Consider the following 24019-nt stretch of genomic DNA (forward strand, 5'->3'; position numbering starts at 1 on the left):
CTGCAACTTTAGGATGACATTTTTCCACCTATGGGGGCTGGGGGGGTTTGGAACGCCTTTACATCATAGGCGTAGATACCTAGCATTGTTTATGCATATTGGATACCTGGGAGGGAGCCATGTGGATAGATGATGGCTAGTAGGCGAAACCTTGTGCAGCCTCTGGGAGTAGTTTGCCTGGGTTCCCTCGTCAGCCACTCCACCAGGGTTATGCACTGGGAGAGGGGTGGTTGGGAAGGGGTTAAAAGAGAATTTTACTTGGGTTTAGATGAGCGCTACCCGCATAGGAGACAGCCAGGGCTGCCAGACCCTTTGACATTTTTGGCAAGTATTGTTCAGACAGCTCGTCATTTTTTTCCCGTTTGGCATATCGACCTATATTTTATCTCTGATGCTAGGCAAGAATGGTATTTTTTTTCCAGATAGCAGCTAGTTCGCTTCTGAGAGCTGTTGCAATGCGGGCAATCCGTTTGTTCTCAGAACGTGACAGGTCTTGGGTGGGTCTACTTAAGAGGAAAAGCCATGGATCTATGGGAATATCGGAATTTAGGATGTGTTGTAGCCAGGTTTTATCTGGTGCCATAGGTCAGTAATTCTGGGTCAAGTCCCCGACCTGGAGGGAAGACTCTTTCCCCGCAGCTTTTTGGGCACATTGGAGAGTAGCCTGGGACATATTTGGATATGGCCAGTGGGGTCTTGTACCAGCGCAAGGCTGCTACTTTTTTTTAAAAAAATGTAAGGTTTCTCTCCGTTTATTTTGACCACCTTTTTCAATGTGAAACGACTTGCATTTCTGAGAATTATTGATGTAAAAACTGTGCTCTGAAATATGGCTGCCATTTTTTATGAAATATTTTTATATAGAGCTTTGTTACTGAGGATATTACAAATTGACACCACAGAACAAGGAGTATAAACTCTGGCGCATTTAATAGGGATTATACCATCACTTAGTTATAATAATTAGGCAACAACAATTGAAAGTAGAAAGTCCCTTTCGGGACTGAAACGTTAAAATAAATCCTTTTAATATTTGGATCGTGAGTGACGTACTGTTCCCCCCCCCCCCTTTTGTGTTAGATCCAACCCCCATCATTAAGTAGGGGGCAAAATAAGTGGGGACTGTTCTATAATATGCAATATTGTAAATGCATGTTGAATGGGAGCGAACAATAGATTACTCCTTTTAAAGGAGCAATTGATGGACTTTTTAATTAACATTTTTTATTATCAGACATAGGTTTGAAGCAGAGGGTTTGGGGAGCTGAACACTATTAATTTCAGCTCTGGGACCCCCTGTTTCCTGAGATACCCGCACCCCCTACAGAGAGGTTTGGATCCCGGCAAAGTTTAAAGCTCCTGCATCACGTGGGCCAATAGGAAGTCTTACCTGATGTCACTGCTTCCTATTGGCCCGTAGGGTGCGTGGTCTTTGAAACTCGGCCATTACGTGAACCCTGCTAGCGGAACGGCTATCGGCACCACCAACGAAGGTGTTTATCTCCTGAAGCAGGGGGTGCCTGGAGCGGAAATGAATGGTGTTCAGCTCTGAAGACCCCCTGCTTTAATTCCATGTTAAAAATAGAAAAAATGCATATTATGGAACAGACTGCTGTGCCTCTTGCTCATGATTTTTATTCTCATTTTCCAAGTATGTTGGACTGCAAGTTTAGATCGGTAGCACCCACAGAACTACCCTCATGATTCCTAACAAGAAGACTTATGTTGCGGGCTGGACTTTGGGTGGCAAACATTGTGGTCTTGATCTCACTTCTGGCTATTGTAATGCGGTCAACTGTGCCTCCTTTATGCCTGTTGTCAGAGCCTTGTAGTTAATGCATCTTTTCCCTGTCGTGGTTTTTCTTCCAGGTTCCGGCGATTGACGGGATCCGTCTAACCATGGAGAGTGCCTTAACGGCCCGAGACCGGGTCGGGGTCCAGGACTTCGTCCTGTTGGAGAACTACACCAGCGAAGCGGCATTCGTGGAAAACCTGCGCAAACGGTTTAAAGAGAATCTCATCTATGTGAGTCACACACTTGTATTCAGTGTTCAGTTAGTATGGTATTATCTCCTCGTGTGTGACCCCCTATGAGAGAGATGGACATAACGATATATATTTCATGGTTTTGCAATGGCATTTGTATGTCTCGAATTATCAGAGAGGTTGCACAGTAATATCCCGGCCTTTTCCCCAGTTTGCCCATGTGAAATATTGGGTGGGGAAGAACAGAGAGGCTTCCAGAAGAAGCAGGATACAGAGGGTCACTGAATATTATACGGCAGCTTCTCTAATTTGTCAAAAACAGTCAAGGTGGCCGACCCCCGACAAGTAGAAACTAAAGATACCACAGTCTCTCTATTATAACTTCACTGGTTATGTGCTTGAATAGAGGAGTATTTTTATATATATGTTAATTTCAGCTCCAGGGACCCCTGTGTTTCCAGAGATACTTGCCTCTGTAAGGTGTGCCGATACCTATGCAGCCAGGGAACTGTGTGCCTAACGAAATGACGCATTTAAATGTCCCGTGGGGCCAATAGAAAGCTGCGTCGTCATCCGGTACGGCATCCTATTGGCCCGCGTGACCGAGACATTAAAACTCCACAGAGATAGCGGCATTACTCTACCCCTCCCCTATACAAACCTGCGACCTTGGTGTTTTCAGGTTTAAGAACAGAAAATGAGACCCTTTTTTGAAACGGATCTTATTTTCTTACAACTAAGAAACTGTGAAGATATGGAGTAGTGACTATACCACCAAAAAGTGGCTACATTCAGAAAAGGGTGTAACCTACCTCCTCAGGAAAGCCTTACTAATTGTCTTGTAATAAACAGCGCTTTATGTTTGAGTGGGAGGACCGTTCCCTAAAGTTAACAAGTTGTTAGACAGTGTTCAGCTCCTCAGACCTACATCTGCTCGGAGAAAATATTTATCCTTCCAGCTGTCTTTGCTGCTGATCATCATGGCTTGGAGGGGGAGGTGGTAGTGAAAACATTGGAGAGCAGGGAAATGTAGAGCGAGTGGTAGTGTACTCTTGCTATATACAGAAGCAGGACTCTTGTTAAGGGTGTAGCCTGCATACAATCTTAAGTTTGGTTACCATCATATGGGAGAAGTGGTATTGTGGTTAAGAGGTTGAATTTAAAGATTACGGTTCCTATTCTGTCTACTATGCGATATGGGGAAATCACTTTCTCTCTTCATGGGGTACTAGGATGCACTTGAAAATAAGATTCATATTTCCGCTTAATCACTCCCTTTATGGGAGCTTATTGATAACCAAACACTTGCTGTTCCTTCGGTACTTCCAGCGAGATGACAATGTGTTCGAGTTAAAGCATTAAAATGTGCCTTGCGCATGCAGAAGTGTGGAATTCCTTTGAAAGTTAGTCCCACAAAGAGAGTCTCCGTATTAACAGACGTGCACGCACCCTTAAATCCATGACGGTAACGTTATACCCTGCACATCATTAAGCCACACTGGTAGCAGGTTTCTAATCTGTCGTTCCACTCCCATAAAATCAAGCGTGTGTGTGTGTGTGTGTGTGTGTGTGTGTGTGTGTGTGTGTGTGTGTGTGTGTGTGTGTGTGTGTGTGTGTGTGTGTGTGTGTGTGTGTGTGTGTGTGTGTGTGTGTGTGTGTGTGTGTGCGCGCGCGCATATTTGTTTGTGCCCGTAACAATTGCATTTTTATATGCAGTAGCTCAAATACATTTATGCATTATCCCTCCTGTGCATTTATGCATTATCCCTCCTTTCCCTCCATCCCTCCTATCCCTCCATCCAATTTATGCATTATCCCTCCTTTCTGTAAAAACTAGGAGGGCCTATTCTCTGGCAGCCAATCACTTGGGAGGGAGGGGTGCAAGAGATGTAGACTCAGCACCAGACTGAGCTGGCAATAGCAGCAGCTTCCAATTTAAACTGTTGCATAACACATCGGAGCCTCCACAAGACAGAGAGAAATGGCCGTCAGACCACTAATGGAAAAAACATGCAGAATTTTACATACATGCTCAAAAAATAGGGTTCTTTAATACACACCTCAGACTCTGCCGTGAGATGTATTTTGTTGCAGCTACACTCTTTTTGTACGTGTCAGCTTGTACATTGCCTGGTTTAAACTCCTCTTCTAAGAAGGACTATCAGCCTTCAAACAAAGGCGGTAGGGTGGGTATGAGACCGTTTATGGCTAGAAGCTGGTGTTCATTTTTCATGCCATCACAATTGAGAAATCGGAGATCAGCCGAGGTAAAAATGTAACGTTTGTGTAAAACTGCACTTATGCTTTGTTATGTGGCTGGCTATTAATTTCTTAGCCAGAATATGTCACCAATGGATGTCTCTTTATAGACAGCAAAAAATTTAGAGTTGATGTATTTTACCCTCCCTGCCCGGCTCCTTGGGAGTTGACATCGTGGTGTAAAGGTTGACTACTCAACATGGATTACCTTGACTCAGGGTGATTGATTCAGGCACCTGGGCGATGAGGTAGCAAGGATATAGAAAAATGGGCTCCAGGAACTTTTGTAGTACAGCCATTTATTCGTGTACCCAAGCCGAGGGACTGCCCATATATATTTTGACAACGTTGCCTTGTATTTTATATCGGACATACATGAATGTTTCTTCCATTAGTGCCCACTCTTAACACTCGAATGGATGTACATTTACTTGCTCTGCGTAGATGTTGGACCTGGCCCTTCTTATTGCTTCAGGATGCTCATCGTTATTGGTCGGGTTACTCTAGGCCCCCAACGGGAATCCGCCGACACCCGGGAGCCCTCTTTCTCGAGGCCCTCCGGGGCGCGCCGTATTCCGTTTAATTATTCAGGCCTCCATTCCACTCCATTCACCACATGCGCACATATGCACGCACGAATGTGAATACATATGCACGCACGTAAATACGTGTGCACGTACACGAATACTTGTGCATGCACGCGAATACGTATGTACGCTCGCTCGCACGCAAATATGTATGTAATATATGTAACATATATAATGACAGTGTACCTCTGGCCAGTCCCAACTTCCATGGCCCCCACAGCCACCAGGCCTGGGACTGGTGTCCCGGCAGCCCTAACTGTAACCTCAGCACAGACTTTTGTAGGCCTTGATGTTCATCACTGTTCTGCACACTAGTGTGTGAAAACTGATCTGGATATTTGGGGTTGTCTTGGTAAGTAAGGCACTATTCATAAAAGCTGTATGATTTAATATACAAGGACCAATGGGTCTTCATGCTAGTTTTAGTTTTATGTTTTTATCTACAACTTAAATGTATTTAGTATTATTATTTAAAGTTTTTTTTATACTCTTACGCCTCTGGTTCTCCCACAGTTTTGCCACGTTCTACCCGCATCATAGCATCGTCCACGGATAATTTGCTTTCTGGTGAGGGCACTACCAACAAATCAATACATTTTCAATGGCATGTCCTAATTGACTTAGAATTTTATCATATCCAACCGGTACCGGACCTCCGGAAGCACAAAACAATCAGTGGTATTTTTCCTTTAGAGAAGGACCATAGAGAGTAGACTGTCTCTTCATCGGGTGTCAAATCCTTTAAATTTTTTGTGTGTGATGTAATCGTTTGGTTTAATATAGTGTTGAATCATCTTCCCATGTTTTTGAATGTCGAATCCCAATTCAAATTAATAGAGCTTACAGTTTCACGAGCAAGGGGAGGATGGCCTTCCAGGCTATTGAGTAAGGGGCATACACCGGCATCCACTAACCTCCGATAGGGGTTTTCGTACTGCTATCGACATTGATTTGACTAGCAGTGAACCCAGGATCACAGTGTGATAAACCCATATCCGAAGTTAGTGGATCTTCCCACTGAGTCTTCTCTTCGAGAAACACCCAAGTTCATTCAGCAGTTGAAGGTGACCTCTAAAGTCAATCGGTGGCTCAGTAGTGTGTTCTCCACTTACTCCTGTCCTTCTATCCTCAGACATATATTGGATCTGTTTTGGTGTCTGTTAACCCATACAAAGAGCTGGAGATCTACAGCAAGCAGCACATGGAGAGATACCGAGGGGTCAGCTTCTATGAAGTGTCTCCTCACATGTAAGTGAATTTGAATATCTTTTCAGTGTTAAATGGATGGCACATGACGACGAAAGACAAACGCAATAAGGTGTGGCAGGAAAACTAGAATTGGGAGCTGAAGTGAAATATGTGATTACAACATGCTGAGTAAGGCACTAAAACACACATAAGGAGTGTGATCGCATTCATCAACTATGTGCTTGGTCCATATTTATTTTTATATAAGAGAGTCTAACCTGGGGAAGCAAGGCAGAGGAAAGGAGCCAATAGTGTACCTCACTTGATAGTAATAATAATTAAAGTTGCGTGTGTGTATATTTGCAGCAAATTATATTGATCATTTTCTGTATGCTATACTGTGGAGGCTTTTTGTCACTTTTTTTTTTTACCCACCATAACTTATTTAAGGTGTGGTATATAATTACATAAACATTGAATGATGTCCACAGCACTCCTGTAGATGGAAAAAGTACAACATTTATTTAGTCCATCTTACAAATGGATAAAAACAAGCGACATTTCACGTCCTAAAGACCCTTTCTCAAGCTCGACCTCATTCAGTGTTTATATGTGAGCCCGGACCGTCCAGCGTGCAGCCAGATATTGGCTAAGCTTTTTTTCTTTTATATTTATCCTTGTATTGAGGATAGCCATATTTTTGTGTATGTATGTGTCTTTTTATTCACATAGCCTGTTGACATGTACATAGCGCTGTGCATAGAATTTTGCAGACCCAATGAGCCCCTGCTCTGAAGAGCTTACAATCTATTTTGGATTGCTGAGTCACAGGGAAATAGTTTCCAAAAGTTTGTGTGTCTGTGTGTGTCTTTATTTACTATATATTACATAGTTACATAGTAGATGAGGTTGAAAAAAGGCACACGTCCATCAAGTTCCACCTATGCTAAATTTAGACAACAGATACTTTATCCTATATCTATACTTACTTATTGATCCAGAGGAAGGCAAACAAAACCCCCCAGGGTCATATCACCCAATGATATCTCATATTGTTCTCACAAATGTCCTATAACTGAAAGTTTGAATGATCAGTCCAATATATTAAATGTAGTCTAATGTTGGCAGCAATACAAGCCGTTTCTCTTCTCCCCCCCCCCCCCCCCCCCACTTTCATTTCCTCTCTACCCCTCCCCCCCCATTTTTAAAACATAGGCTTGAAGCAGGGGGTCTCCGGAGCCGAACCCCATTAATTTGAGCCCTGAGCACCTCCTGCTTCTGGAGATACTTACCTTCATTGTGGGTGCTGGTAGGCATTCTGGGGTTCACATTATGGCTGCTTTTCACAGACCCCAGGCCCTGCAGGCCAATAGGAAGCTGTGACGTCAGCTGGTGCAGGTTCCTTTAGGCCCATGTGACAGGGGAGCTTTGAACTGCAGGAGATAACAGCACCCCCTTCGGAGGCAAGTATCTCCGGAAGCAGGGGATCCCCAGAGCTGAAATTAACGGGGTTCAGCTCCGGAGGCCCCCTGCTTCAAACCAGTATTAAAAAAATGAAAAACAGAACACCACTGCATGGATTGCTCAAGCCTATGATTTGAGAAATGTGGGCAAACTAGCAATGCTTTACAGCTTTTTTTTTAAATAATTTCTTTTGTCCAGAAGTGCAACATTTTGCTCCAACTGCAGTTCATATTTTTATTTTATTTTTGCTTTAAATATCTACCTTCCCAAAATGTGGCCTGTGTTTTTCTGCGCAATCCTTTTTTTATGGCTCAGTTGTTACACACCTGTGAAAACAGAGGGGAAGCTAATGCAAAACTGCTGTTGGACCCACAACTTCCAGTGCTGTATGTAGTATTTTTGGTTTAGTTGTTTGCTAAAGCCATGCTGTTCTTAATCTACCCTCCCCCAGTTCTTCATTCTAAACCAGGGGTGGACTACTGCTGTCCTCAAGGGCCACCAACAGGTCAGGTTTTCAGGGTACCCTGCTTCAGCACAGGTGGCTCAGTCAGAATGATTCACCCACCTTTGCTGCAGCAGCCCTGTTCTAAACCATATGCCGTACACCAAAATCTCACAGGTTAAACTCACTACTGCTTCCAGGAACATTAGGATACGTCCCCGATCTGTAGGTTCCCTCTCACTAGGACTGATACTGCCAAGAGAAGAGTAACAGTATTGGGATCTATCCTCTCTCTACCCAGCTTGTGTCTGCTATTCAGCCTGTAAATCTGGAAACTTTATTTCAGACTTGGCCTATTCTGTTCATACCACAAGTTTATTTTTTTTTTTTTATATGTTATTCTTAACCAGTGTTTCTCTGCTATTTCACTTGTTGCTAAGTTACAGTGATTCTACAGTAGCAAGGAATGTGTATTTATATACAACACGGAACAGCCTCTGACCATTCCCATGGAAAGTGGTATTTTATTTTTTTTATAAATATTTTTAAATTAGACGTTTTTCATGTGATTGCTGCAGAAGTCCACGTCAGGGATTTTTAGGTTCACTCCTAAATGATTCAACACACGCAAGGGACATCATGGGAATTGCAAAATAGTTAGATACGTTATTGCTTGTCATTCTGCTGAAGAGATTAAAGTTCAAGATGATATGTACATGGCTGAAACTAACGATGACCCTTCAAAATTGCTGTGCAGACTAAAAAGTCTTTATCAAGGCTGACCTTAATATGGTGCTTTATTAGGGTACATCAGTGCCACGTTTCAGCACCTTATTTTATTTTGTGGAGTCTGTTTAGCACTTAGTCCAGTGGTTTTTAATCTTTATTTGGTTATGGAACCCTATAATTATACTGTATTGTGAAATTCTGAGGTAGCCCAGCCCTCAAATAACCCTCTCTAATAGCGTGTCTGAGATCAGATGCATTGTAAGGAACCCCAACCCTCTCTAATAGCGCGTCTGAGATCAGATGCATTGTAATTTCTTCTGTATTTGGTACAATTTTAAAATGACCTGAAAATTGCAGAGAACCCTTTAGGGATGCCTGGGGAACCCAAACGTTCCTACAAACCCCTGTTGAAAAACACTGCTCTAGTCAAAACCTTTGCCTTCCCATGGAGAATAGGGCATTCATCTCGTCCTATCCCTAAAAATCTAGCTTTTTACGAGCGGCTATCTGTGGAGTGACACAGCATAATAAACACGGGTTAGTCACTGCAGAGCTGAACAGGTTTATTGAAAGGAGGCAGTGACTGAGATTGCACCTTATAATATGCCTTGTCTGCATTGTTAACTTTATGGGAAAAGACGGTGTGTAAAGTTGTATACCTTTTTAAAGCAAAATTGTAACGAGGACCCTTCAATTGCACCTCATTACTTATTTATTTTGCAGCACAAATGAACTTAGAACAATTATCCAGCCTTTACAATAATAATAATAATTTAAAGTATATATATATATTTTTTATTATTATTATTGTTGTAAAAACTGGATAATTGTTCTAAGTTAATTAATGCTGAAAATATTATTTTTGGACTGAACATATACAGTACTATAATCATTAGAGACAGTGTCTGAGTTAAGGTAAGGGAACTTAGAGGCCTTGCAGGTTCCACGGCATTACATTGTAATGCTTTGGGGAAGAACGCGAGGCCTCCAAGCGCTAACCCCTCTCCCTCCCCCCAAAAAAATCTTGCCCGCCCATGAATTATGGTATGTGACTCCGTTTTGTGTGTAATTTAAGTGTGTATGATTAAAAAAAAAAAAAATAAATAAACTGTAATACAAAGGCACTCCCAATGCCAATATAAGAAACAAAGGAGGGAATCTTGGTGCAAGCTAACTCATCAATGCCCCTATGATCCATAGAGAGGCCTATGGTAGTATAATTTTGAGAAAAGATAGAAGAACACAAGTAGTTATACAAACATGCGGTGGTTTACTGCACAAGTTGTAAGGGACACAGCTCCTTCCTCAGACAAAAGCCACGTGGGCTGTGTCCCCAAAACGTTACTTTAGTTCTGCCTACTACTACGCAGAAACCATGGCATGTTTGCACAAGTGCTTGTACTAACAGCAAGAGTGTATGGGTTATGGTCTGCTAAAATATGATATGTACACGCTCCACATCACTTGCGTTGCACAGTGAAGGTAATGGTAAAAAGCCTTCGCTTTAACTTGCTCCTTTATTGTTCTCACTAGGATGGAAATTCTTTGCATACTGCGAGGCCCATGAAAATACAATTGTTTAAAGCTGCAGTTCAGTCTTTTTTTTTAATTTATTTTTTTACTTCAATAGTTTTATGTGTGCAATCTCTAATTACCTAAAGAACTGTATAGCTGCAGGTCAATTCGTTCTCCATGTATTGATAGGTCGAAATTTGGTGACATAATTAGTGAAGGGATCTGTTTATATTCTGCTTGTCTGTCAGTGGAAGCTCATGAATATTCATGAGCACTCCTGCACTGACATGTGCTGGAGGGCAGGGCTGACAAAGGGGTGTGCCAGGGCTTGTGACATAACATGAAGGGGCAGTGCCTTAGTAAATGGTTGTTAAAATAGAATACAAGAAAATTGGTCTTTCAAAGTTGTTTTTTTAAAAACAGAAAATGCTAAAAGTATTTTTTCTTACTACAGAACTGATTTATTAAAAAAAACACACATGAAGGATATTGACTGAACTGCAGCTTTAAGTCCTTGCAGGGGGCTCGGGCTCGTGCAGCAGTCATTGGCTGTACCTTTGCCTCACCTTCTCAGTGAGCCGCATATACCATTTTGCTTGTGCAGAGTTAACGAAAACTGAGCTGCTAACAGCCCGCTCGCTGTGCCGTTCAGTCTGTGCAAACACACCATATCATTACTAGTTATCAGCACATAACAGGTTTATTTAATAAATAACCCCAGGAAAGAACCTTGTGGTAGAATTCTTGCGTAAAAAAACAAAAAACAAAACAGCGTTCATAGGCAAAATCCCCTACATGTATTATGCTGCAGCACATCTGGGGAATCGGGCCTGCCTGCTATCTCTCTGCAGGTTGTAGTTTGAGGACAAATGACAGATGTTGCAGGTCACGAGTTGTTGCATGGTGATAATAATGATTTTAAAATGTGTTTTTTTTTTTTGTTTTGTTTTAAATCAGTAACGCCCTTACATCTTTTTCTTTTCCACCTGGTTTTCTGTTCCCAAACTCTGTTAATTATTCTATATTTGTGGGATTTTTACATTTTTTTTAATTTTTTTTAAATTCCCATATTAAAAATTGCATTTTATAATCAAGTTTGCAATTCTATCTATATCTAGATCTATCTCAATTTTGTTTTGTCTTTGCACGTTTGTGGGGCCACAACTTCCTAGTTGGATGCCACTCCTGTGCTCTTAGATGCAGGGTATGACCATGTGTTGCATTAGGCAGAGTCCCCGCTGGCGCTGAGCACGCTCATGCTTGGAGAGCGCTCCAAGCTTGAGCGCCGAGTGTCCTGGCATTTACACACACACGCACGCGTGGGGAGGGGGGGCATTGAGCGCGCTGGAAAGTTAGTTTTTTTTTGTTTACATAAGCGCCGTGAGCGTGTGTGCCCGCGCACAAGCGCGCGCACAACGTGAGCACCACATATATCTATATATGTCAATAACCGCGGCAAGCGCTGCCTGCGCAATGCTAGCGGGGACTCAGCCTTAAGCGCAAGTGACTTCACCATAAATCGAGATCGTGGGAAAAGTGTGTCCAATATAAAAGCTGTATACAACCCAGGTGGGAGTGCTGCTCCAACCTTTCAGACCTTTCAAGTTATGAGAGCTTTTCAAACGTGTATCGGGCGCAAATCCTCCCAGAGTATATACGGGAATAAACAAGAGAAAATACAAATAGTGCAATAAGGTTGACGAGAAATAATGTTTACAGGAAATAAATAGTTGATACAATCGCAAATGTCGGTGATTTTACAGCTTTTAAAAAGATAATACTTTGCTGTTGGTCTGTATGGTCCCAAATGACTCACAAACATATGTGTGTATCAGGCATGTAGAACACGCAGGAGGGGTCCAAAAGACCATGGCAATGTGTTGTAGTATTTCGGGTGTTTGTGTTGGTTTCATCCAGGGTTGCCACCACTCCGTGTTTGACCTCGGAGACTACAGGTTTCGGCTCGGTATCTCCAGGGTACGAGTTGAGATGGAAAATCTCCGGGTTACTGCAGGGCTGGCTGGGATGTTTGGTGCAGGGACATGTGCAGGACTTCGACGCGGGAACCCCCCTGCATGGTCCCATTCAGATGGCCATTCAAGGTGCCATGTTGCAGGGAGCTGCGGAGGCACATTGCCTCCCACGGAGCCATCTTGACGGGACCATGCAGGGAGAGATGCCGTCGCCGGAGAAGGTAAGAGTTAAATATAGAAATACAAATCTCTGGGTTATCATTTAACAGAATGGTGGTAACCCTGGTTTCATCTGCTGTATAGTAAATACAGATGTATGCCGTGCAAAGCAAAGGGTAAATCCCCGGCACTTACGCAGCATTTATTTTGCGTCCCGGCGGCTGCAAAAATGGAGTTTAGAGGCGGTCGTAGTACTGTGCAGTAATGATAGGCAGTGCTGCCAGTGTGTCTCTAATCCAAATGCAATCTAACCCGTCCCTCATTGCCATTCATTTCACATGACATCCCATTCATTTCACTGTAACCAACCCCTTATTACCATTCATTTCATATGATGTGGTAGTTCATATTTCTTGTGGTTGCGAGACTTTTTTCTTCCATCGTTCCTCAGCTACGCCACCGCCGACAACTCTTACCGCTCTTTGCGGACAGAGAGGAAAGATCAGTGTATCCTTATATCTGGCGAGAGCGGTGCAGGAAAGACGGAGGCCAGCAAGAAAATCCTTCAGTACTACGCCGTGACATGTCCCGCCAGTGACCAGGTGGAGACTGTGAAAGATCGGCTCCTGCAGTCCAACCCAGTTCTGGAGGTGATTTTATGTCTGGGCAAAGCAAATACACACAAGATAAACTAGGCAAACATCCTTCCCAAACAAGTACACACACCTTCATGTGGCATTGGAAGGTGGTGTGCTTGTTGGATTAACCCTCTCCCTGCAGAAGCCCCAGTGATTTACTTCAAGCCTCTCCTTCGATTGGGGTTAATGTTCATCAAGTCATGTGCATCATCTCAATTTCCCTGCAATGCAAAGCAATATAAAGAGTGACTGCGCCTCTTGACTTTATTGAAAATGTGCATGCGTGTGTGTGAACACACCACCATGTAGGAGGCTAGAAACGTGTGTAGAGGGATCCAACATAGTCAGTGTAGATTGTTTGAGGTGTTGCTGGGATTTGATAGGAAATGTTCCCCCAATTGTTTTTTTTTTTATTGGTGCTTTATTTCGTCTTGCTCCCAACGCCTTAAATGCGTTGGCGTCTCATTTGTTCGGGCTAACAGAAGTGAAAGTATTTGCTCTGGCCGGATCTGCAATGGGACGATAAACGCCAAGCTGCGACGGGTGCTATCCGTTGACCAAGTTTTAATAATAAAAATCTTAATAACGAGCGTCTCCTGTTCTTAGTCACTTGCAATTTTCTTTTAGGCGTTTGGCAATGCAAAAACGTTACGGAATGACAACTCGAGCCGGTTTGGAAAATACATGGATGTGCAGTTTGATTATAAGGTCAGTGTTGCAGAAACCAGATCGGATTATTTTGTTTATTTACGCACATTGATGTACTAAATTAGACAACAGCTTCTTATTTTATGTGAGAAATAAACTCTGTATGTTGGTGATAATTTTGTCCGGTTTAGGCATTTTGGGGGGACCGGAGGGGAAGGGGGGGACTTTTCTTGCAGAGCAGTCTTTTCACAGGTTTTTCTACCAACTGGTAGTCCCTACTTAAAATGTTATTTTACAGTTTACTTCACATTTAAAACTTTTACATCTTTATCCTTGTTCTGTATCTTGTCGGAGTATGAGCCAGTGTGTCACAATGGCCTTCTTATATTTATTTGCTAAAGCTTAAAATAGTACCCACTATTCTTGTCCAGGGTTAGAAGTGTACATTAGCTAGCTGTGCAATAGGAAGGAAGCTATGTGGTAACCATGCTAATTACTGCATTTAAAGGGAGCCCCTGTGGGTGGACACATTTTGAACTATCTCCTGGAGAAATCGCGAGTGGTGCATCAGAATCATGGAGAGAGGAACTTCCACATTTTCTACCAGCTGCTCGAGGGTGGGGAGGAGGATCTACTACGCAGACTGGGCCTGGACAAAAACGCCCAACACTACCAGTACCTGGTGAAGGTGAGTTGGACACAGCAACCATGGATGGACGAGTGGGTCAGCAAGAACAGTCTGTTAGGGTTGTCCCGTTCAATGTTTGACACAGGAACACAAGATGCTTTATCAGTGTGGTCTAGGTACACAGTCATGCCAAATTTAATTGTTACACACACAGGCGCACATGATGTCTGTGTGTTCAGGAGATGGCACACGAGATGTCACATTGTGTGGTGGCCAATGCAGTCTGTGGTAGGGACATTGGAATACACAATGTTTCATTATTTGCTAGGGACACAGGAATGCAGGCGTGCTCTAGTCATAAAACATACAGAACACCTACAAGCTCAAATTGAACCCCCAAAATACCCACAACATATATATAAGCATATAAGTTTCACAGAGGAGTGCTACTGAGCATGGCAATTTATATTTAAAACCAGAGACATAACATAAAACACAGACAAAGCTCAGTGCACATCCAGAAAAACTTATATACGGTACAGTGCCTAAATATACATGTATAAATAACTAATAAATAAAATGGTCTTTTAGTTTAACATTTTGGCCAAATTGTTGTAAGCCCTTGAGCCAAACTTCACGGCAGACCACGTTCAAGGGTCCCTACACTAATATAAATTCTTAATAACCTGTGCATTGCCAGGAAGAATGATTTATAATAAATCTGTCAATATGAGTTGCAAAAGTTCTAAGTCTGATTGAAGCTTTTATTAACCTGTACATTACCAGGAAAAGCACTCTGTAATAGATTTGTCACAATCACACTGCATGCAGGCAAGTTCCCCTGATAGTTGGAGATGCCATGGAGTGAGCTTATAACCATTTAAATGTGGGAGGGAGTGAGCTTCAATTGGATAGGAGGTTGCCACCCTCCAAAACAGCCAAGACTAGCTGCACAAGAATTATAAAACATACAGAACACCTACAAGCTCAAATTGAACCCCCAAAATACCCACAACATATATATAAGCATATAAGTTTCACAGAGGAGTGCTACTGAGCATGGCAATTTATATTTAAAACCAGAGACATAACATAAAACACAGACAAAGCTCAGTGCACATCCAGAAAAACTTATATACGGTACAGTGCCTAAATATACATGTATAAATAACTAATAAATAAAATGGTCTTTTAGTTTAACATTTTGGCCAAATTGTTGTAAGCCCTTGAGCCAAACAACAATTTGGCCAAAATGTTAAACTAAAAGACCATTTTATTTATTAGTTATTTATACATGTATATTTAGGCACTGTACCGTATATAAGGTTTTCTGGATGTGCACTGAGCTTTGTCTGTGTTTTATGTTATGTCTCTGGTTTTAAATATAAATTGCCATGCTCAGTAGCACTCCTCTGTGAAACTTATATGCTTATATATATGTTGTGGGTATTTTGGGGGTTCAATTTGAGCTTGTAGGTGTTCTGTATGTTTTATAATTCTTGTGCAGCTAGTCTTGGCTGTTTTGGAGGGTGGCAACCTCCTATCCAATTGAAGCTCACTCCCTCCCACATTTAAATGGTTATAAGCTCACTCCATGGCATCTCCAACTATCAGGGGAACTTGCCTGCATGCAGTGTGATTGTGACAAATCTATTACAGAGTGCTTTTCCTGGTAATGTACAGGTTAATAAAAGCTTCAATCAGACTTCGAACTTTTGCAACTCATATTGACAGATTTATTATAAATCATTCTTCCTGGCAATGCACAGGTTATTAAGAATTTATATTAGTGTAGGGACCCTTGAACGTGGTCTGCCGTGAAGTTTGGCTCAAGGGCTTACAACAATTTGGCCAAAATGTTAAACTAAAAGACCATTTTATTTATTAGTTATTTATACATGTATATTTAGGCACTGTACCGTATATAAGTTTTTCTGGATGTGCACTGAGCTTTGTCTGTGTTTTATGTTATGTGCTCTAGTCATGTATTGTAATCTGAAAAAATATATATATATTCACTATCCTTTTGATTTAATCTTCTGGGTTTTTTTTCTGTAGGGACAGTGTGCTAAGGTGAGCTCCATCAACGATAAGAACGACTGGAAGGTGGTTCGACGAGCCCTGTCAATCATCAACTTTAACGAGGATGATGTAGAGGTGAGACATACCTGTAAAACAAGTATTCAGTATTTTGCACTCGTTAAACATCACATTGAGATATATTGTTTTTATACAGTGGCTTAAAATTCCATAGCCCTTTCCTGCTTGAATGCATCTGAAGTTTTACTGTAAAGTCTGGGGTAGAATATTTGGTGTTTCTGATGCTTTGGCATGCATCGTATTCTGCAAACGAGTGGGAGGAAAAACAAAGGCTTACGGGGTTTGCCCAAGACCACGTGAGGTGAATGTAACAGTGGCTAGAATCAAACCTACACAATTGTATAGTCCACACCGAATTCCTAGGAACCAAAATGAGCCAAAGGGTAGTGTCGTATAGGTCAGGGGAGGCCAACTCCAGTCCTCAAGGGCCAGCAACAGGTCGGGATATCCCTACTTAAGCACATGTGGCTCAGTCACTGGCAGCCACTGAATGAGCCACCTGTGCTGAAGCGGGGATATCTTTAAAACGTGATGGTGGCCCTTGAGGACTGGAGTTGGCCACCCCTGCTCTAGCTGCTCAGATTTGATGTCGCTGTGCGTTGAACAAGTGGTTGCACAGTGCGAGTGCCCATCCCTAGTCTCATTTTTATTATTGCCCCTCTGACACGGGCAGGTTAGTCTAATCCTGGTAGAGAATACGTTTGACAGCCACATCCCAAATGCGCAATGTCTGTTAAAGGGGACAACCTTTTTTTATTTCCAAAGAAACCAACATAATGTTGATCATGATCACATTTATCCAGGGAATCCAACTGAAATGGTTGTTTTCATTGTTTTTAGTGATCTACCTCCTCTTTGTAATTATAATGCATGGTATCTTTCTGAATTGGGACATTGTCACTGTTTTGCTTGCATCTTTCCTCCTCTCAATGATTTCTTTTATTTGTGTATTTTAGGAATTGCTGAGTATTATAGCCAGTGTCTTGCATTTAGGAAATGTGCAATTTGCCACAGATGAGCTGGGCAATGCTCAGGTCACTACAGAAAACCAGATTAAATACCTCGCCAGGGTAAGTATTGCTCCATTCTAGTAGCTAATTGATGCTCGTCAAGACATTTTGTCCTATAATTTGTCTACAAAACAGATTAGTTTCGAATTTTAAAGACTCCAAAGTTTAACCAGATCACAGAGCAACAACTTTCGGTCTGAATTCACTAGGTCATAAATACAGTAGTTATTTTTTTAATAGAAGGACGATAAAATAAGAATTTGCCGTCCTCAACAGATCATGTGCAGCTTCAAATACAACAATTATTGTACGATAAAATTTATTTTTCTTCATATCTTTTCATTTTCCTTAAATAGATTTTTATTATCAACCAATTACTATTAGTTTTTCAGTTTGAGTGATTTCCCCCCCCCCCCCCCCCCTCACTGCCTCCTGCTTTGTACGGTTTCCTGAATACTTCACATAATTGACCTTTTCCCCTTCTCTGCTGTCTTCCTATTAATCTACTACATATTTTGGAAAGCTCTCTGTCTGCTATGCATTTGGACACCCCTTAAGATATCGTAACCAAATTGTGCATGACGATTCCTGAGATCAAGGAGCAGGTTTTTGTCTGTTTGTAATAACTCAGAATTAAAAAAACAAAAAAGAATGTATCCAATTTCTCTTAAGCAAGTCAGCCACTGGGTATTGTACCTGGTAGGCTATGTATCTGGCACGTGACATCATAATGCACAGTCTGGGGGGCAGATAAGGAGAGTCGGATAGCTCTAAAGTTTGCAGAGGAAGTCAGTTGGAACGTGAGGAGAAAGTAAGATTGCTGGAGAAGGAGAGAGGGGTGGAAAGAAAAGGGGACATTATAAGGTATTAAAGGAAAGTGATGGGAGTAAGAGAGATGAGGAGGTGTTGGAGCGAAGAGTGGGAGAGAAAGAAGGCTGAAGGGGGCGAGAGGACAGGAGGGGAAACAAGTGGAAGATGGAGTGGGTGAAACAAAAAAAAGTATTATCGATTTTATAAATCTCAGTATTTTCTGGTTTCTTAGAATTCCCAAGCAACGCCGTGCACTTTCAGCTAGTATTTCATATAGCACTGATAAAGGATGCTCAGGTTTCACTGTGGCTGCTCTGTTCCACAGAAATTACATTTTTATAAAAAGATGACTGCCTGTGGGTAACACGTCGTTGTTGCTAAATGTCTTAATGAACATACGTACATAACAACATAAAGAAAATCCATTTAAATGGGTGCACCCGATTACTAACTTATTCTATGTATTATATATACTCCAAATGACTCAATGGCAGTACTAGATAGCTTAAATAGCCATTAGTATGGTAGATATTAAAAGGAACACAAAAAATATCTCTGCATATATGTCTCATACATAAAAAACTGGCAATTATACATATCATCAAATTACCAATTAATATTGCTCTGGATTTTTTTTAGTTTTCTTTTTAAATCACATTTTTGAGTGTAATGAATTATGTAATAAAGGTTTCATATAATATAAGGATTATGTGTAGACAGTATTTTTTTTCAAGTTACTTTTTGACATACAGTCTCTAATTAGGGAGTAGTCGGGACCTATCAGTCAGTGTGTAAACCAACTCCCTAAGTTGTTAATTTACTACCCTCCTTATAATATCTCCCATACTAATGGCTATTTAAGCTAACGAATATTGCCATTGAGTCATTTGGAGTGTATATAATACATAGAATGTTAATCATCATTAGGAGGGTGCACCCATTTAAAGGGATTGTCTTTATGTACGTATGTTCATTGTTTATAGTTTCCACCTGGACACTATTATCCCTGGGTTGCACCCATCTCCGTATAGAGCAAGTGTTTATTATCTATATATATATTTTTGAAACCATTGTATGTCCCTGTGTCTAGGGGCAATCTGATTGCTCCCTCGGGCCGGCCGCCATCCCACGGCTCTCATTGGCTCACCCTCCCCTCCCCCGTGTCCCACCCCCCCACGGCTCTCATTGGCCGGTGTACCTCGCCCCACCCACCCCCCGTGTGTCGCGCCTTCCATGGCTACACCGCGTGCCCCTCTGAGCGCAGTGCAGCCTCAGATTCTCCTCCTCACCGAGCGCCGCTGCAACCCCCCCAGCCGCACCTCACACCCGGCCCGCCATCTGCCGCTGAAACCCACCAGCCACACCCTACACCCGGGCCGCAACCTCCATCCGCACCCCCGCCGGATCAGTCCCTCACACCGCCGCCTCACATACACCCGCATTACCACCACCCCTCGAACCGCACCATCAGCCCCTCTCACCGCCGCCTCACATACACCGCCTACGGCCCCCCGCATCACCAGTCCCTCACATCACCACTCCAAGCCCGCCGCATCTCCGCCCGCTATCACGCCCGCCCGTCGCCTCTCTCCCTGCCGCACACCTCTCCCGCTGCCGCCTCTCTCCAGGCCGTCGCCTCTCGCCCGCTGCCGCCTCTAGCACGCACGCTCGCTCCTGCCTTTCACCCCCCCCCCCCCCGCTCTTGCCTTTCACCCCCCCCCCGCTCTTGCCTTTCACCCCCCCTGGTCTTGCCTTTCACACCCCCCCCCCGCTCTTGCCTTTCACCCCCCCCCCCCGCTCTTGCCTTTCACCCCCCCCCCCCGCTCTTGCCTTTCACCCCCAGCTGTTGCCTTTCCCCCCCCCCGCTGTTGCCTTTCACCCCCCCGCTGTTGCCTTTAACCCCCCCCGCTCTTGCCTTTCACCCTCCCCGCTCTTGCCTTTCACCCCCCCCCGCTCTTGCCTTTCACCCCCCCGCTCTTGCCTTTCACCCCCCCCGCTCTTGCCTTTCACCCCCCCCCCGCTCTTGCCTTTCACCCCCCTCTTGCCTTTCACCCCCCTCCGCTCTTGCCTTTCACCCCCCTCCGCTCTTGCCTTTTACCCCCCCGCTCTTGTATTGTATTGTATGTCTTTATTTATATAGCGCCATTAGTGTACATACAGTAGCGCTTCACAGTAGTAATACATGTGGTAATCAAATAAATAACAGATAATATAAATAACAGATCATGGGAATAAGTGCTTTAGACATAAAAGTAACATTTCGGAAGAGGAGTCCTTTTACCCCTCCGCTCTTGCCTTTTACCCCTCCGCTCTTGCCTTTTACCCCCCCGCTCCTGCCTTCCAGTCACTCGGTCACACGCACCCACTCAGTCACGTCACTCTGTCGCCCACTCTGTCGCCCAAAATATAAAAAGAAACAGGTTGCATTGTAATCTTTTTTTCGGTATGACAATAAGAAAACGTTTACGTTCAAGTGTGTGCTAAAAAATATTTTTCCCTGGTAGGTGCGCTATGGGTTGGGGGGGGTGGGAGGGGGTGCCCTGCTCCTTTCATTTGTCCTGGGCCACATGCTTTCTGTTGACAACCCTGCTCCCGCCCACCACCGCAGCGGACACCCTGCCCCACAGTAAGTCCGCTGCCGCCACACCCCCTGTCACACCCCCTGAAGCGCTATGTACATTAATGGCGCTATATAAATAAATACACCCAAAGTCAGCTGCCGCAGGGTGCCGCCGCACCCTGTCACTAACCCACCTGCAGTGAGCCGCACAACCCTCCCGCCTGCGACTGGGGGGGGGGAGAATCAACCCTCCCGCCCCCCCAGTGACCCACTGCTGCCGAGTTCTGAAGGGGGGGGTAGAAAATCACTAACCAAAGGTGAGCTACCGCCGCTAACATCTGAAGTGGGGGGGGTTTCCAACCCGCCCACCCAGGGAGACGCCGCCTAGCTGTGAAGGTGGGGGGAATCCCAACCCTCCCAGACACCCCCCCCCCCCCCCAGTGACCCGCCGCCGAGCTATGAAGGTGGGGGGGGGGGGGATTTGGAGATGTGAAGGGGGGGAAATCGGAACTGTGAAGGGGGGGGGGAAATCGGAGCTGTGAAGGAGGGGGGGGGGAAATGGAGATGTGAAAGGGGGGTGAGCGTAGAGCGAGGGGGAGCGGGAAAATTTTATCCCGGGCAACGCCGGGTATATCAGCTAGTCTCCTATATTGTGTAAATGTCTTAATGGCAAGAAGCTGCCAGGATTCAATTTGTCCCATCCCAGGCAACACCCTTAGTGATGTGGGGCCTGCAATGCGCTGTAAAGCAATGCATTAGGTGAATAGTAGTGCTCTGTCAACATCATTGTCCTCTTTGCAGCTTCTATCTGTGGACAGCACTGTGTTACGTGAATCTCTCATACATAAGAAGATCATCGCTAAAGGAGAAGAAGTAAGTCTTCACCGATAAATCACTTGTCACTCTGCATTAGTAATAAAGTGGTCATCCCGTGTCACCACGGTATAAGTCCCTGAAATCTCAACTTCGTGCTGTGCTGGCTACAGATGAGAATCGCTGTCCCTTAAGTGTTGATAAGGAGGCTTAGGAGCTTATTCTAGTAGCTTCGAAATGTGACTTAGCGCATCTAAAGTACACTTTACAAGTGAATTTGCATGTTTTGGGGAGAGCGACAATGACTTCCTAACCTAATAATATCTCTAGATGTATATATGTGCCCTCAAACCTCCCTCCAAATAAATAAGGGAGAGATGTCTGTGCTGCAAAATGAACATACCTGAGGTACCATGAGAGAGATGCTAATGTCTATACAAAGTATATTTAAATGAGTGTCACATTCTGGTCTCCCATGGTACCTCAGGTATGTTCATTTTTCAGCACAGACATCTCTCCCTTATATAATTGGAGGGAGGTTTGAGGGGACATATATACATCTGGAGATACCTCCTTCACTACAAAGTCCCATTTCAGGCTATGGAGGGAAATCGCACCGTCAGGTCATTTCGCTGGTAAAGCAAGTAAAAAAAATTGGTAACGTTTTATACCTGCGGTTTAGAAACTGATTTGCAATAGAGAATTTTTTTTTTTTTTTTTCTCACACACTTCGAACCGAGAGTCCTGAATATGCCAAAATGTGTGATTGGAAATGACAAATTCTCAGATAATAGAATAAGCCCCAATAATTTGATCACGTGTAGAGTATGGAATATAATGATTTGCAATTAAAAGTGCATTTAAAAGATATTGCATAGGTTCTTTCAGGAAGTACATTTAAAAAAAATAATAATATATATTCTTTTCCACAAAATAGTTGTGTTCTTCGGAATCGGGGCTCTACTTTCATTTTGGTTTTGTGTTCATTGGCTGATGGGCACTGATTTATTGTCTTCAAATTGACATCTAACCCAGGAGTGCTCAACTCCAGCCCTCCGGCACCCCCAGCAGGGCAGGTTTTCAGGATATCCCAGCGTCACCACAGGTGCCTCAATCAGTCTCAGCTTCAGCCCAATGGGCTCAATCAGAGGCTCATTCTTTGACTGATCCTCTGACTGAACCACCTGTGCTGAAGCAGGGATATCCTGATAACCTGACCTGTTGGGGGGTCTTGAGGACTGGAGTTGAGTACCCTCGCGCTAAGCATAGAACTGTGCAGGAATCCAGAGTGTGATGTTGATGGACTGAATGTTGTACGTTGCTTTGTGCAGTTTTAATGTTCATGGTAATTGGGGATGTATAACGTTTCTCTGAATAAACAAACTTTATTTGATGGTGAGCTCTGATGATACTTGATGGTCAGGCTGAAGAACTAAGCTAATTGTTTGCTCTGCCTTCTTCTCTGTGCAGCTGAACAGCCCCCTGAATTTGGAGCAAGCTGCATACGCCCGGGATGCTTTAGCTAAAGCAATTTATGGGCGTACCTTCTCATGGCTCGTTAGCAAGCTTAACAAATCACTTACATACAAGGTACATGTAGCTGTGGCTCTGAATTCATCTAAAATTAGAGACCCAGTATTATTTAATATTGGGAGTATATTTTTATTTGGGGGGGTGGGGAAGCACTGCTTCCTGATCAGTCATTGGGCGTAATAATTAGTCACTCCACTGAAACAGCACTCAATAAAATAAATAATGACCTCAATGCTGCCAAAGACAAAGGTGACTACACTCTGCTCATATTGCTCTACCTCTCTGCAGCCTTTGATACTGGGGACCACCCTCTTCTCCTTCACATTCTCCATACCCTTGGTATCCGTAACAAAACACTATCCTGGATTTCCTCTTACATCTTACTTTTAGTGTCTTGTTTGCCAACACCTCTTCCTCCTCTATCGATCTCTGTTGAGGGTATCCCAGGGCTCTGTCCTGGGAACTCTTCTCTTTTCTCTTTATACACTCTCTCTAGGTGACCTTATCTCCCTCTTGGGTTGGGTTAAACCCTATTGGGTTCAAAAATCACCTCTATGCTGATGACACACACATTTCCTTTTCAACACCTGACCTTACACCTGCTGCACAGACGAAAGTTTCACACTCCCACCTGCACACTCGCCCAGTGAGGTGCCCCTGCAGCCTAATGTTATATCATTGCCTGTGTGTTTGGTGCAGGGTGGGGACATCCAGAGCCTTGGGAATGCTTCTCTCATTGGACTTCTGGACATATATGGTTTTGAAGTTTTTCAACACAACAAGTAAGATTTATTTATTTTGTGTGTACAAAGATCTTTTCGTTTTTCACCCTTGTCACTTGATCACTAAAGCTATTAATCAAGGAGAGCCTCCTTAGACATCCCACCTGTAGAAGACAAGTGAGGAGGTATAACCTTGGAGACCTAGTTTAAGGGAAAATAAACATTTGGCTTTTATTTAGCCCGCGGCTTTAAACA

At 43.4% G+C, this 24019-nt stretch overlaps 1 protein-coding gene across 5 annotated transcripts in view; it reads left to right on the plus strand.

Moving 5' to 3' along the window:
• The window catches only part of MYO1C (myosin IC), a 179253-nt gene that overhangs the window by 122113 nt on the left and 33121 nt on the right, over positions 1 to 24019 (plus strand). For all 5 annotated transcript variants that reach the window (XM_075589330.1, XM_075589333.1, XM_075589331.1 and 2 more), the window contains exons 2-11: positions 1870 to 2025; positions 5965 to 6080; positions 12754 to 12952; positions 13568 to 13648; positions 14097 to 14276; positions 16275 to 16373; positions 17273 to 17386; positions 21498 to 21569; positions 22980 to 23099; positions 23742 to 23824. In XM_075589330.1, coding sequence (XP_075445445.1) covers positions 1870 to 2025; positions 5965 to 6080; positions 12754 to 12952; positions 13568 to 13648; positions 14097 to 14276; positions 16275 to 16373; positions 17273 to 17386; positions 21498 to 21569; positions 22980 to 23099; positions 23742 to 23824 — 1220 coding nt within the window. The remainder of the gene's footprint in view (positions 1 to 1869; positions 2026 to 5964; positions 6081 to 12753; positions 12953 to 13567; positions 13649 to 14096; positions 14277 to 16274; positions 16374 to 17272; positions 17387 to 21497; positions 21570 to 22979; positions 23100 to 23741; positions 23825 to 24019) is intronic.

The sequence above is a fragment of the Ascaphus truei genome, chromosome 3 (genome assembly GCF_040206685.1).
Source record: "Ascaphus truei isolate aAscTru1 chromosome 3, aAscTru1.hap1, whole genome shotgun sequence".
Lineage (NCBI taxonomy): Eukaryota > Metazoa > Chordata > Amphibia > Anura > Ascaphidae > Ascaphus > Ascaphus truei.